The 15,297-nt window shown below is 44.5% G+C and overlaps 1 protein-coding gene across 8 annotated transcripts in view; it reads right to left on the bottom strand.

Moving 5' to 3' along the window:
• PARP11 (poly(ADP-ribose) polymerase family member 11) overlaps positions 1-12,516 on the bottom strand; it is a 33,949-nt gene extending 21,433 nt beyond the window's left edge. For all 8 annotated transcript variants that reach the window (XM_086404267.1, XM_086404265.1, XM_086404268.1 and 5 more), the window contains exon 1: positions 12,306-12,516. Coding sequence is in view for 1 of the 8 variants with exons in the window: in XM_086404266.1 (XP_086260392.1) it covers positions 12,306-12,323 (18 nt within the window). In the remaining 7 variants the exon portion in view is untranslated. The remainder of the gene's footprint in view (positions 1-12,305) is intronic.
• Between the last annotated feature and the right edge of the window lie 2,781 nt (positions 12,517-15,297).

Raw genomic sequence — 15,297 nt, 5'->3', positions numbered from 1 at the left:
TCCTTCTAAGGAGTAAGTGTCTTTTAATTTCATGGCTGCCATCACGATCTGCAATGATTTTGGAGCCCCCAAAAAATAAAGTCTGACACTGTTTCCACTGTTTCCCCATCTATTTCCCATAAAGTGATGGGACCAGATGCCATGATCTTAGTTTTCTGAATATTGAGCTTTAAGCCAACTTTTTCACTTTCCTCTTTCACTTTCATCAAGAGGCTCTTACAGTTCTTCTTCACTTTCTGCCACAAGGGTGGTGTCATCTGCATATCTGAGGTTATTGATATTTCTCCCGGCAATCTTGATTCCAGCTTGTGCTTCTTCCAGCCCAGCGTTTCTCATGATGTACTCTGCACAGAAGTTAAACAAGCAGGGTGACAATATACAGCCTTGACGTACTCCTTTTCCTATTTGGAACCAGTCTGTTGTTCTATGTCCAGTTCTAATTGTTGCTTCCTGACCTGTATACAGGTTTCTCAAGAGGAGGTCAGGTGGTCTGGTTAGCACTCCAAATTTGTTCTTCTTTCTCAGAACTGCTTTGGCAAGTCTAGGTCCGTTCATGTTCGACTGGGATTGAATAGTGAATGAGCTACCTGGAACTGGCATCTCAACAATATTTAGTATTCCAACCCATGAATGAGGTATGTCTCTTGACTTATTTACATCTTCTTTAACTGTTTTCAATAATGTTTTATAGTTTTTGATGTACAGATCCCACTCATCATGTACAGATCCCACACATCATTTCTGCAAGATTCATACCTATTTTTGATACTACTGTAAATGGAACTGCATTTGAAATTTCAATTTCTGATTGAATGTTGCTAGTATGTAGATATATGTTGATTTGGGGATATGGTTTCTGTATTTGGCAACCTTAGTAAACTCACTTATTAATTCTAGAAAACTTCTAGACATTTCATCACATTTCTATATAGGCATCATACAGACAGAAGCTTTCCTTCTTTCTTCTAGCATACAGATGTCTGTTTTTTCTTTTCTGTGCTTTTTCTTGTCTTACTGCACTGGTTATAATTTCCAGGATAAAGGTACATAAACAACAAGCATCACTGCCTCATTCCTGATCTTAGTGGGGAAGCATTCAGTCTTTGACTACTAAGTTTAATATTAGATACAGGTATTTCATAGATGTCCCATGTGTCAGGGGTCCCCAAGGTCAACCTGAGGCTCATGAGAGAAGAATTCACAGGACTCAGAGTTGGTCGATTCATGGCTATAGTTTATTACAGTAAAAGTATACAGAGTGAAATAAACACCAAAAGGAAATTGGATGGGGTGAAGTCCAGAGGAACCATGTTCAAGCTTTCAAGTGTCCCTTCCCACTGGAGTCACACAGGACACTTAATTCTCCCAGAAACTCTGTGGGCAACAGAGGGCTGCCCACCAAGGACATTCACCTGAGCCTAGGTGTCCAGGGGTTCTACTGGGTATTGGTCATGCAAGCATATAGCACCTGTGTGGGTGACCCACCTCAGCTGCCAAAGTTCCAGACCTCCAGAAGGTTAGAACTGACCATCAATCACATTGCTAGTATAAACTATCTGGACACTGATGGAGCATGGCTGAAGATCGCAACCATGCAATTGCACTCATTAGATAACCAATTCCAAGAGTTCAGTTCTTTGGAGTTCAGCAAAGGACAGTCATGAAAACAGGTATTGGTCATTGCACATTCTTGAGAATGTGCAGAGTTTGAGCAGCCCAGGCCTGTTCAGTTAACCTTTTCTGTACACCCCTTCTCAGGCTGAGCATGTTTTCTTCTGGTCCTAGGCAGCTCAGAACTTGTATCAGGAATAGATACTGGATTTTGTCAAATGCGTTTTCTGCATGCATTGAAATAATCATACGGTTTTTCATTTTAGTGTATTTGCAGATGAGTTATACTGATTGCTGGGCTTCCCTGATGGCTCAGATGGTAAAGAATCTGCCTGCAATGCAGGAGACCTGGGTCTGATCCCGGGTCAGGAAGATCCCCTGAAGAGAATGGCTACCCACTCCAATATTCTGCCTGAAGAATCCCAGGCACAGAGTCCATGGGGTCACAAAGAGTCAGACATGACTGAGTGATTAGCACATACTGATTGCTATTCAAATATTAAACAAACCTTGAATTTGGGGGATAAACACCATTTGGTAATGATGCATTAACCTTATATATTATTAGGTCTGATTTGTCCTTTAGAATGTTTGTGTCTACATTCATTAGGGATGTTGATCTGTAGTTGTCTTATAGCGTCTTTGATTGGTTTTGGTATTGGCATGGTGACAGTTTCATAGAAAGAGTGGTGAAGTATTACCTTAACTTCAATTTTCTGAAAGTCTGTGCAAAATTGTTATTATTTCTTCCTTAAATGTTTATAAAAATCACTGGCAAGCAACTGCACTTGCAGTTTTCTTTGTGGGTAATTTTTTTCTACAAATTTAAATTTTTTAGTAAATACTGGGCTATTTGTGTGATTTATTTCTTGAGGGTGCTTTGGTAATTTGTGTCTTAGAGAGAACATGTCAATTTTATCTCAGTCATCACACTAACTGACATTCAGTTGTTCATAACAATCCCCTTACTATCCTTTCACATTTGTAGAATATGTAGTGATACTATCTCTCTCATTCTCAATATTGGTAATTTGTATTCCCTTTTTCTATTTTTTCTTCTGGTTTCATTTTCTCTGTTGTTTCATTTTCGTGATTTTCACTCTAAACTTTATCTCTTTGTTCCTGCTTTAGTTTAATTTGCTCTTCTTTTTCTCATTTCTTAAGGAGGAAGCTGTGGTCACTGATTTGTGGCTTTTTTTATATATAAGCAGCTATAACTATAAATTTCCCTCTGAGTACTGCTTAGCAGCATACCACAAATTTGATAGGTTTTCATGTTCTATTTTCCCTTATTTCTTTAATCAATGAGTTTTGTAAGGTTACTATTTACTTACCAATACTTGAGGATTTTTACAGATCTTTTGTTTACTGAATTCTAATTTAATTCCATTTCACTCAGACAGCATACCTATGACCCCAATTCTTTTTTTTTTTTTTCACGTTCTCCCTCCAGCCCCAGCACACTCAGAGCCTCCTCCAGCCCCGGTGGCGCGCAAGGCCCCGGGGGCCTCTCTGGGAGTCCTGGGGAGACGCTCCTGCCCGCCAGGACGCCATCAGGGATTGAGGTGCTCCGAGGCTCTGGGTCGAGGCAGGCGTTTGGACTCAGCATCCTTCGGGCTGGCGTCAAGGGTCAAGCCGAGTGCCCGCCTCTTCCTAATCCCCAATTCTTTTAAATGTATTTAGACTCCATTCATGGCCCAGATACATGATCTATATTGCTAAATATTCTCTGTGTAGTTAAAAAAAGAAACGTGTATTCAGCAGTTGTTGGATGTAATTAATGGTCTATAAATATTGATCAGCTGAAGCTGATGTTGATAATGTTGTTCAAGTCTTCTATACCCTTGCTCATTCCTAACTACTTATTCCATCAATTATTGAGACAGGAGTATTAAAATCTCCAACTAAAATGGGATTTGTCTATTTCTCCTTAACAGTTTTACTAGTTTTGTTTCATGTATCTTGATACTCTGTTATTGGGTGTATAAATGTTTAAAGTTGTTTCTGATGAACTGACTTCTTTATCATTAGGATATGGCATTCTTTATAACTAATAATACCATTATCACTGAAACCTACTATAATATTAATACCACTCTTTCTCTCAACTAGAGTTAGCACTGTGTATCTCTTTCCATTTAGTTTTATCCTACTTGTGTCTTCATTTTCCATGTGTGTTTCCTATAGACAATTTACAGCTGGGTTTTGCTTTTTAATCCAATCTGACAATCTGCCTTCTAACTGGAATGTTTGGAGTATTACTTACTATTATCGATTGGTTAGGTTTATCATCTTGCTATTTGCTTTTTACTTGTCCCCTGTTCTTTGTCCCCTTTTCATCTTTTTTTTTCAATCTTCTTTTCGGTTGAGTGCTTTGGGGATTCCGCCTCTTCTCCTGTGGAGGCTTACTAACTATAACTGTGTGTCTACACACACTGTGCTTGTTGGTTCCCTTTCCAGGCACGCTAACACCTACTCTAACTCGGGTTTGCCAGCTTCTGGCCCAGTATCTCCTACCACTGTCACAGACGGACACACGCACGCACACAGGCACTTGCCAGGACCTCCAATGAGCTGTCCTCAGTCCTGTGCACGTTTATCAGACCTTATCTTATTTAACCTCTCAGTAACATTTTACCCATTAATCTAAATTACTTTTTTCTCAGTTTTCATTGAATCACACTCTCCAAATCATCTTAGATTTCTGGCCATGATCCTCAACCGTTTGCATCTTTACATCTATTCATGCTATCACTTGACAGGTTCCTGGTGCTCGGTCCTAGTCCCTTTTTGTCTTCCTTAGCATCTTTAAAACATGGTCCTTAAGAATTAGGAAGTAGTTCAAAGGCATTTTCAGAGAAAAAAAAGTAAAGGAAGAAATTTGTTCACATGCAGTTTGCAAAGTTGAAATATAAGCTTAATAATGATTTTCACAAAAATCCTTTATTTTCTTACCATAACGCCTATGTTCGGTCTGTGTTAATCAGCTCATATAAGCTGGTGTTCAGCAAATATAATGGTGTAAAAACAAATAAACTTCCACACAATTTTCAAACAGAGCCCAAATCAATCTCCTTTGTTGATAAGGATACAGAGGAACCCAGGCTAAACAGGCATTACCCAGCTAAAATGGGCAAAAGTCTTGATATTGCTGAGAACCTGTCAATCCAAATTTAATGCCCAATTTAACTGCTGTGACCAAAAAAAAACAAGCTCTTGACAAAATTTCTTTATTAAATTACTCTGTTGGAAGTCACATCTTATCAATGGCACATGATACAGCAGAGCGATTGTTATCACTTGAGTGTTTCAACATGTATTTAGTTTTAAAATTGAACAAACTACAAGAGAGAAAATACAAATCCATTCTTGTAGCACATGTAGTATGTAACAGGGTAGGAGAACTCAACAGCCTTCTGTTCTGTTTACTGATGGGAACTCATGGTACAAGGGAAGTTGGCTTTCATTCAGGCAATGATACTTTTGTGGGCTGTGACGTGGGCTGGAAAAGGTGCAATCCATTCACAACTAAAAGAGCTCAAGCTATACAAACAGCAAGGAAATGTGCTGCTGGGTTCCTAAATGATGCTTAAACATCTGGGACACTCAGAAGGCAGCAATGTGCCTCCCGAGTATAACTGGGTGTGGAAGGAAACAGTGAAAACCAAGTACCAGCAAATCCTGCCACCTCAGAGCACGTGCTTTCAGACGCTGAAGGAAGAAATGACAGTGTCTGTAAGATTCCTCTTACCACCTGATTTACTGGCTGCCAAGGATAAAAGTGCTGACAAGAGTTGCTGAAGGGAGGGATGAGATTAAAAACACTTCTTCGTGATACAGATTAAGCCTATGGTCAAGCTTGATTTCCAGAGGCCTATGGAAGTGATGCTGAAACACAGTCAGCATCGTAAATAACGGCAACCTACTAGTCCAAGGCCAAAACATCGCTAAACCCTTTTTTACCCCAAGTTTTAATGCTGAGAATACAATACCAGATTTCACAAAGTCACCAAACTATGCTGGAAATGGCTCAATTGCTAGGCTCTGATTTCCTCCAAGAATCTGATGGTTTTCCTGACTCATTGGAGAGGAAGACTGACCTTAGTATTGTGAATATATAAAGAACACAACCAGTGTTACAAGAGAACAGGAACAGATACTTTCCAGAAACTGAAGCAGTCCAAGAATCCACTTGCTCCCATCTTCCAAACATCCTGGCTGGTTGAATCCTACAGTTATCTGATATTATAAGTGTGTCAATTTGGTGACTGTGTTGACCTGGGTTGACCCACCCTGCTCTCCTCAACCCTGGACCACACACTACAGCTCCCTAAGTGCCTCCCCACGGTCCTTCAGATGTCCATCTGTGCAAGTTCTAGTCACTGCCAGAACAAACCACCACCAATTCAGTGACTTATAAGAACACACTTTCTCATCTCACAGGTCTGTTGCGGTCTGATGTGGGACTCACAGGCTAAAATTAAGATGGGCTTGGTTCCCACCTGGAGGCTGCTGGGGGGCTCAATTTCCTCGGCTTTTCCAGCTTCTAAAAGCCGATCGCACTGCTTGCTTTACGGCTCCCTTAAGTCCATCTCCAGTCAGCAATGATGTACATCTGTGATTCTTCCTCCAGCCTCACGCTCCCTCTGACTCACTCCTATCTCCATCTTCTGCTTTTAAGGACCCCAGTGATGACGACACTGGGTACACCTGTACAATTCAAGATACACTCCCCATTATTAGTCAGCTGACCAGCAATCTTAACTCCCTTTTGCTCCGTGACCTGACAAGAGTCACACTTTCTGGTGACCAGGATGTGGAGACCTTTGGCAGCCCATCACTCTGCCTCGCATACTCTCTAACACAGAACTCATTTTCCCCACAGCAGCCAGAATGATCTTTGTAAAACCCCTCCTCTGAGGGTAAAAGTCAAATCCTAAACAGGTGCCACAAATCCACACGTGGCCTGTTCCTAACTACCTACCGGCCGGACTCCTGGTTCCTGGCGTTCCAGCCACAGATGGCTTCTCTCTCAAGCTCCTTCCTGCCTCGGGGCCTTCGCTCGGGGCATCTCTGCTGTCTGAACAGCCCTCCTCCCCTCCCATGATGACTGTACCTGGCTAACCCTTGCTCAGTCCCTCAAATCTCTGCAGAAGGAGCTCTCACTGGGTGGCCTGACCGGATGGATCTCCGAGTCCAGCACTAGCTCCTCCTGTTACACATTCCAGTGTGCTTTTTCTTTCAGAGCTTCTACTATGGTTGGAGTTGAACGCTAAGGTGCAGTTATTGGTGTAATGTCTGCCTCACTGCATAGACCGCAAACCCACAAGGGCCAGGCCTGCTGGGTTGCTCACTACCGTGAACTCTGGGCCTGAGAACTCACTGGCTTATAGTAAGTGCTAAATAAATGAGTGAGCGACCTCAGACCTTATTTCCAAAGCAAGTCTACTCTGGGAGGGGAAGCTGCACGTGCCAAAGGCCTCAACACCCTGCATGAGCACCAGGCCAGGGGGGGCTCCCTCGGTGAACCACCCCACGCCATCCCTTCAGGCCTCAACCATGAACACGCACCCCCAGCTTTGTCTCCGACTGTTCTGCCCTGACACCAGACTCACCCCTAAGCCCTGTGCAGTGCCCACCATGCCAATTCCAGGAGGGCCGCATTGTCTTTCTCCTCCTATTTGTGGGCGACATCACTAGAAAGTCCTGAATCCCCAGAGATGTCATCACAAAGATTTTCTGCAGTTCAGGAGCCCTTCCTTTAGCTCTGGTTTCCTGCAGCCCTCCCCACAGGGTCTTTTCTACTCACTCTAAATCCTACATCCCAAGTTGGAATGGGAAAAGCACTTGTTCTGGGGACAGAAAGCTCTGTGTTGAAAACTGGGCTGTCCTTATTCAGAAAATGCACCCAAGGTTGAGCCTTTGTCTCATCATTAAACAAAGGACAGTAATTTACACCCGCCCCCACCTCACAGAAGTACCGGAGGACCCCGTAAACTAGTCAGTGTTGCCCCCAGCCACCAAACATCGCACACATCACACACCTCTCTAAGCTCAGCTAAACCCATTGCCAGAACAATTATAGAGAATGCCAAGACAATGCCAAAGTTCTCGGTGACCTCCCAGCAAGTCAGGTGCTGGGGCAGAGGAGGGGCTGGGGGAGCTGAAGTTTGAGTAAGAAAGACAAAAAGTGTACGACTATTCTCTCAAGATGCTGGACACAGAAAGGAGAGAAGTCTGGAAGCACCTGTCAGTTACCAAACCCCAAGTGGATGCTGATCTTGAGAACATGTCTGCATAGACACTACACTGTCTAAACTTTCCCTGCGAGGAACCCACCCTACCTCCATCCCCCCTCCAGCCCAAGGGTACGTCTATGAAAGACACTGCCTACTCCAGACACACACAGCCACAGATGTCAGCTGCCACCCCCTACAGCCCTCCACACTCATTCTCTCGCGATGTCCTCACCTAGACTTGACCCACCAGCCATGCTCTTCTTCCATGTCACTCCTCCACTGAAGCTGTACGGGTCATTCTCTCTTGCTTTTGCGGGCTTCAGCTATTTTGCTTCCTCTGTCCTTTCCATGAGACCACATCATGTGACTCGGACACCTAGCTCAAACTGTAAGTTACTTCACTAAACCTACCCAGTCCCCCAGACACCCTCTGGCAACACTGGCCCCATTCAAACTATACCTCCAGCCCTTGAGGATAGGCTCTGACGCGGTCCAGGTTTGCACTGGTCCCTTCCTAGTGTCTGGAGTAAGCAGGTGTTTATCTCGTGTTTGTTGATGGGGTGAAATCATGACTTGACAGCTCAGGGAGCTGGGTTTAGACATGCTACCTATGAACTCTTGGACAGACAACCAGTAGCTCTGTCCATCTCCCAGTTCAGAGAAGGGGTCAGGATTAATGGCATACATTGGGCAGGCACGGCCATCAGAGTGATACCTGAAGCCTGGGAGTTCAGAAAGACGCACCGAGACAAGAACAAGGGGAAGGTGGAACGTTTCAGGACAGAAAAAGGCAGTGCAGCTAAGCCAAGATCAGGATTCAAGGACAAATCACAGGAAGGAAAAGAAATCCAAAGAAGTACAGTCCCAGAAAATTCCAAAAGAAGAGAGAGGAGGTTGTGAGAAATACTTCCAGTGGCATTAATGCTGCAGAAAGACAGAAGAGGGTCAGGTGTGCAGGTGGCCGTTGTGCATGGTGATCCGTAAGCTCCTGGTGACCTCCCAGCAAGCCAGGTGCTGGGGCAGAGGCAGGGCTGGCGGAGCTGAGGTTTGAGTAAGAATGACACAAAGTGTAAGACTATTCTCTCAAGATGCTGGACAGAGAAAGGAGAGAAGTCTGGAAGCAGCTCAGCTGTGATGATAAAACAACAGAGGAAAAGGAGGCTTGGCAGGTGGAGTGCCGCGCTGACTTACAAACATCATCACGGCTCCCGCCAAGCGCAGGACAGAGGCAGCGAGGACATGGGTGCTAAGAGTTCCGTGGCTTCCCCACCTGCTTGATCTTGGCAAAGTCATTTCCTCCTCCCTCCGCTACGTCACTAGACTGTTCTCACCGTCCGAGCTAACAAGGGAAAAGGAATTTCACAAGAGTTTATCACTCTTTATGAACTAAGACCCTGTTACTGCAAGAGATGACCTGTTATCTTAAGAGACGTTTGTCACTTTTCACTTTCTGTCATCAGAGAGAAGCTGGAACTCCCTCCCATGTAATGTTGACACTTAATCTATTTTCAGCAAAGAGGGGTAAGACAATGGCAGAGAGAGCAAAAGGCAGGGCAAGGTCAGGGTATGCAGAGTCAGGCAGTGATGGTGCTCCTTCCAAGTCCTTTCTGCAGATCTTGCCGTTTTCCTAAACTGAGGGACACTGGCCAAGGGCTGCCTCCCCCAGTGGGTGGAGAACTGCCAGGAACCCCCACTGGAACTGAGAACATGCCGCCTGTCAACCGGGTCTGCCTCAGTCGGTGCCTGGCTGGTAAAAGACTTGAACAGAATCACCACCAACCTCATGACTGTCTTGAAAAAGGAAAATAAAACTGTGTGCTGAGATAAAGTTTATTTATAGCTCCTTGGTTTTCTTGTGTGGGGTTTCCCCCCACCCAAGGAAATGCTGCAAGTTCATGGTGATTTTCCACACTCCAAACATGTCTGGGTGACTTTCCAGGTGGAAGGGGGCGGCTGCTTCTAGTATTACCACAGCCAGAGTCAGTGCAGTTATCTCCCCAAAACACTTGCAAGTAGAATACAGTATCACACAGGAGGTGTATTTGCCAGAGGAGATATATTTGCAGATTACAGGTGGCATATCAGAGTCATAGATACTACCAAAACAATACAGGGAGAAATTAGCAGACATCTTCAATTAAAGCAGTTCACTATGCCTTCCTCCACAAAGCAGAATTTATTATACCATTCAATGGAAAGAAATGGTAAACAGTAATTTACACTGGTGGGTAACACAGAGTCATCTGTATTTATCTTTAGGATGCTTTTTTTTTTTCATCTTCCCAATTGTGTTTGGTTTAGAGAAACATTAAAATTAATTTTTACTCCAGGAGCACAGCTGGACAGACAATCCAGATGCTTCTTCTATTAAAAGAAACTAACAAATTGCCAGAGGAAACCCAAATGCAGGATGCTGGCTGTATTTATACAGAATAGACCTGGGTTCAGTCCCTGGGTTGGGCAGATCTCCTGGAGAAGGGAAAAGCTACCCACTCCAGTATTCTGGCCTGGAGAATTCCATGGACTATGTAGTCCATGGGGTCGCAAACAGTTGGACATGACTGAGCAACTTTCACTTCACAAACTGTCCTTATTGATAGTATTCATATGCTCAGAGGAAGAAAAACAGTATCAGTAAGAAAACACAGGACCATTAAGACATATTAGAGTGGCAAGACAAGGGTCAGAAGAAGAATGTGGGTTTGTAGGTGCAAAGTTCATCACAATTAACAAAAGTCAGTCTGCTCTACTGAAATCAAGCAAAATCGCTAGAATGATTTTAGAGAAAACCAACCATTCCTTCCAAAGAAGTGAGATAATGCCATAACAAACTAAATACAGGAGATATTCACTAGCGCCTCTATAACCCTCACAAACACACCAGTGACCCAATAGTGAATTCTGATATGTACGTTATGGAGAAAGAGAAAAAAAAAAAATGGAGCAAAGGAGTCTTCCCAGTGTTGATACAATGGCCTTTGTGAATTCAAGGGGCATTTACTGAGCACCTACTATATGCCAGGCTCTCTTCCCTAGTCTTTGGATGCCACAGGAAACAAAACAGACAAAAATCTCTGCCCCTGTGGAGCTTACAACATAATGAAGGATTTAAGACATGTGACTTTGAGCAAGACATGTACTTAGATGAGTAAAGATGTGTTATGGAGAAACCAGGAAGAGGACAGCCAATAAAAACTGAATACACACACACACACATAATAATAATATATGAAACTGACTGATGACAGCGAAAGTGAATATATAAGCAGAATACATTCTCACAATCTGCAATTATTTTTGCTAAAATCAAAACCCGGCAATTACTTTCCTCTGATGTGACCTTATATTAGAGGATTCTATGTCTGAGCCAAAAACAAAAAAAGTCTTAAATGATGACCATCATTACATGAAGGTCTGGGATGGAACCACAACATGCAGCGAAAAAATCCAGACCAACAGACTAGTCTCTACTTGGGAAAAACAGATGGAAATTTACTGATAACTCTCTTCTTTACCTGGAAATATACTCCAGGAACGAGGAAGATGTAGTACTGATGACAGAAAAGGAGTTACTGCAAATATGGAAACTGGGTTACTAAAGTAGACTCAGGAATTTCTCTCAATAGACGGGGCAGCTGCACATATTTTGGCCAACAATTCGCTGATACATGATTCTGCCATTTTCCAGTTAACTCAAAGGTGTAAACAGCGTCTAACTGTGTTACCAGGCGACTTCGCCTCTAACAGGAGACTAATAGAAATACTCCTGGCAAACGGACTCCTCTCTTTTAAAGCTGCATATTAAACGAAGGTACAAAAACAAAATAAAAATATATGTAGACACAATGCGAATACCGGAGGGAGAAAGACTTGCAGCGGGAACGCTCCAGGTCACCACTTCTGTCCACCCGGGGGAGAAAAAAAAAATCTAAGAACACACGTTCGCCCCTCCACCCCTCCCACCCGTTTTCCCAGGCTGTCCATCAAAAAGGGGAAAGGCGCCCCGGCGGTTCCTCTTAGGCCCATTCAGGGGAGAGTCCGGGGGGAAAGCCCCTTCGCTTTGGATAGGGGTGAGGTGGAAGGCTGGCAAGTACATCTGAGCCTAACGAAGACTCACAGGTTCGAGGCCCAGGAAACGCCAGCCAGACAGCAAAACGCAGTCTAAAACGACAGTGTGGAGGGATGGGGAGCAGAGTAACCACAGCGAGTCCAAATCAATCACTGGGACGGGTCAGACAGCCTGCCCGGCACTGGAGACCCACCAAGCCTTCTCCACTGTTCGCAAGGTGCTGCCGGAGCCGCCGAATCCGGGGCCTCCGCGTTCTCGGAACTCAACAGCCGGCCGGCGGGGCCAGGAGGGGTGCGGGGTGTGGGGGGCGCAGTTCCCGGGAACTCCGCCCGCCCTCTCCCGTCAACCCCGCCCATCGGTCCGCCCCATCCCACCCGGCTACTCACCGGATTCGCTTCCCACATAGCGGTGGCGAAATCGAGCGGAGAGAGCCTAGGGGAAGGGGCCGGCCGCAGGGTCGGGGCACTGGATTTTTCCGAGGGTCCCCGGGAGCCAAGGGACGGAGAGGCAACCTTCTCGTAGGCCTCCTTCTCCCCTGTCACAGGCCGGCGTCTTTGGACGCCAAACCTCCCGACTTCCGGCTGCAGCCGGCCAACCAACGCCGGCCCCGCCCCGTCCCCGGAAGCCCGCCCCGCCCCTGACGCTCCCTTCCGGTCTCGGCGCGGGGTGGGCGGAGCTTGCCAGGATCTGAGTGGTCCTGGGCTTTTTAAAGGGTTTTCAGTCCAAGCACACGTCCAGGCCTGCAGTTGAAGTGTAACGTCCACTCTGAGAGAACCTCGCTGGCTGTTCTTCCTCTTATATTTATTGATCACCGCGTAGTGACCAAGAGGTAGACAGGCCTGAGAATTAATAGCCCGCAGGACAAGCTTTCCGGAGAAGGCACTGGCACCCCACTCCAGTACTCTTGCCTGGAAAATCCCATGGATGGAGGAGCCTGGAAGGCTGCAGTCCGTGGGGTCGCTGAGCGTCGGACACGACTGAGCGACTTCACTTTCACTTTTCACTTTCATGCATTGGAGAAGGAAATGGCAACCCACTCCAGTGTTCTTGCCTGGAGAATCCCAGGGACCGGGGAGCCTGGTGGGCTGCCGTCTCTGGGGTCACACAGAGTCGGACACGACTGAAGCGACTTAGCAGCAGCAGCAGGAGGACAAGCTTTCATGCTCAGACTCGGTTTCCTCACTCTCAGAACTGAGGTGATAATAGTATCTAAGGGTGTAGTGAGGTCGTTAAAGGCACCTAGCGCGGTATTTGGCAAACAGTAAGTCACCCTGCTTATTTAACTTCTATGCAGAGTACATCATGAGAAACGCTGGATTGGAAGAAACACAAACTGAAATCAAGATTGCCGGGAGAAATCTCAATAACCTCAGATATGCAGATGACACCACCCTTATGGCAGAAAGTGAAGAGGAACTAAAAAGCCTCTTGATGAAAGTGAAAGAGGAGAGTGAAAAAGTTGGCTTAAGACTCAACATTCAGAAAACTAAGATCATGGCATCCGGTCCCATCACTTCATGGGAAATAGATGGGGAAACAGTGGAAACAGTGTCAGAATAAATTTGGGGGGGCTCCAAAATCACTGCAGATGGTGATTGCAGCCATGAAATTAAAAGACGCTTACTCCTTGGAAGGAAAGTTATGACCAACCTAGATAGCATATTCAAAAGCAGAGACATTACTTTGCCAACAAAGGTCCGTCTAGTCAAGGCAATGGTTTTTCCTGTGGTCATGTATGGATGTGAGAGTTGGACTGTGAAGAAGGCTGAGTGCCGAAGAATTGATGCTTTTGAACTGTGGTGTTGGAGAAGACTCTTGAGAGTCCCTTGGACTGAAAGAAGATCCAACCAGTCCATTCTGAAGGAGATCAGCCCTGGGATTTCTTTGGAGGGAATGATGCTGAAGCTGGAACTCCAGTACTTTGGCCACCTCATGTGAAGAGCTAACTCATTGGAAAAGACTCTGATGCTGGGAGGGATTGGGGGCAGGAGGAGAAGGGGACGACAGAGGATGAGATGGCTGGATGGCATCACTGACTCAATGGACATGAGTATGAGTGAACTCTGGGAGTTGGTGATGGACAGGGAGGCCTGGCGTGCTGCAATTCATGGGGTTGCAAAGAGTCGGACACGACTGAGCGACTGAACTGAGCTGAACTGAACTGAAGTGCTCAGTTAATGACGGTTATTTGCCAGGCACTGTGCTAGGCTCCAGAATGAATAAGACTGACCCGTGTGCAGCCCTCATAGAGCTTGGGGTCCAGAGAAACAATAAAGTGTAATTTAGATAAGTAAGAACATGCAGGATGGTTTGTAGGTAGTATGGCATGTACAGGATTCTTTGAAAAAATGCTTACCTAGGACAGGGTGTTTGCCTACCCCCTGTGTCGAACCCCCCTACCCTACACCCACCAAGAAATTTAAGCTAAGACTTAAATAGGATGCCCTCCTATTGAAGTTACCTAGGTAAAATGAGCTACAAGAGAGGAAGGATTTTCTAGGCAAAGAAATACTATCTGCCCGTAGGAAGCAAAAAGGAAACAATTTAAGGTCCTTCTGAGGGACTTCCTTGGCAGTCAGGTGGTTAAGGGTTCACCTTCCAATGCTTAGCCTTTGTCAGGGAGCTAAGATCTTACAAACCCCTCCTCCAAAAAACTAAAGTGTAAACAGCCAAAGCACTATTGTAACAATTCAGCAAAGACTTTAAAAATGGTCCACGTCAAAAAAAAAAAAAAAACTTAAAAAAATATACTTCTGAGCTTTTATATAACTCCACAGATTGAGCTTTTATATAACTCCACAGATTACAATTTTTACTTGTCCAAGAATACCTACAGATTTAGAATCTGATTTTTTTCACTTACTATGAAATATAGGATATACAGATATCCTTCAATCCAATATGTATAGTAAATCTATTACAAAGTGGTGAGGAAAGAATGGATTATTTAGTAAGTAATACTGGGGCAACTGGTTAGCCATCTGACAAAAAATAAAGTGGGGGGAAAAAAAGGTTAAGTAAAGATCCCTGCCCCATAGTTTGGCAATATGAAATTTCCATAATCTTTTATTGAACAATTCCATTTCTAGGAGCTAATTTCAAGGAGGCAAATGAATAAATGTACAGAAATGGTCTGTACAAGAATGTTTATTGCTACATTTTTTGGAATAGTAAAAACTTGAAAACGACTTAAATATCAATCACAATGGATATTTCAAATGTAAATGTGTGTAACGTACATACAAGCTATGGAATGCTGTATGTATTTATCTTGTGTACTACCCCACTGAAAATGTCTTATAGTTTTAATAGCTTATCAACTGATGTCTCTGAAATTTCTATTTTAACGATCATATCACCTACAAATAATGCAGTTTT

This window comes from Bos grunniens, chromosome 5, assembly GCF_055505025.1.
Source record: "Bos grunniens cultivar Pamir isolate PY7600 chromosome 5, Bosgru_T2T1.0, whole genome shotgun sequence".
Taxonomy (NCBI): domain Eukaryota; kingdom Metazoa; phylum Chordata; class Mammalia; order Artiodactyla; family Bovidae; genus Bos; species Bos grunniens.
This window is presented reverse-complemented; position numbering and strand designations above follow the sequence as displayed.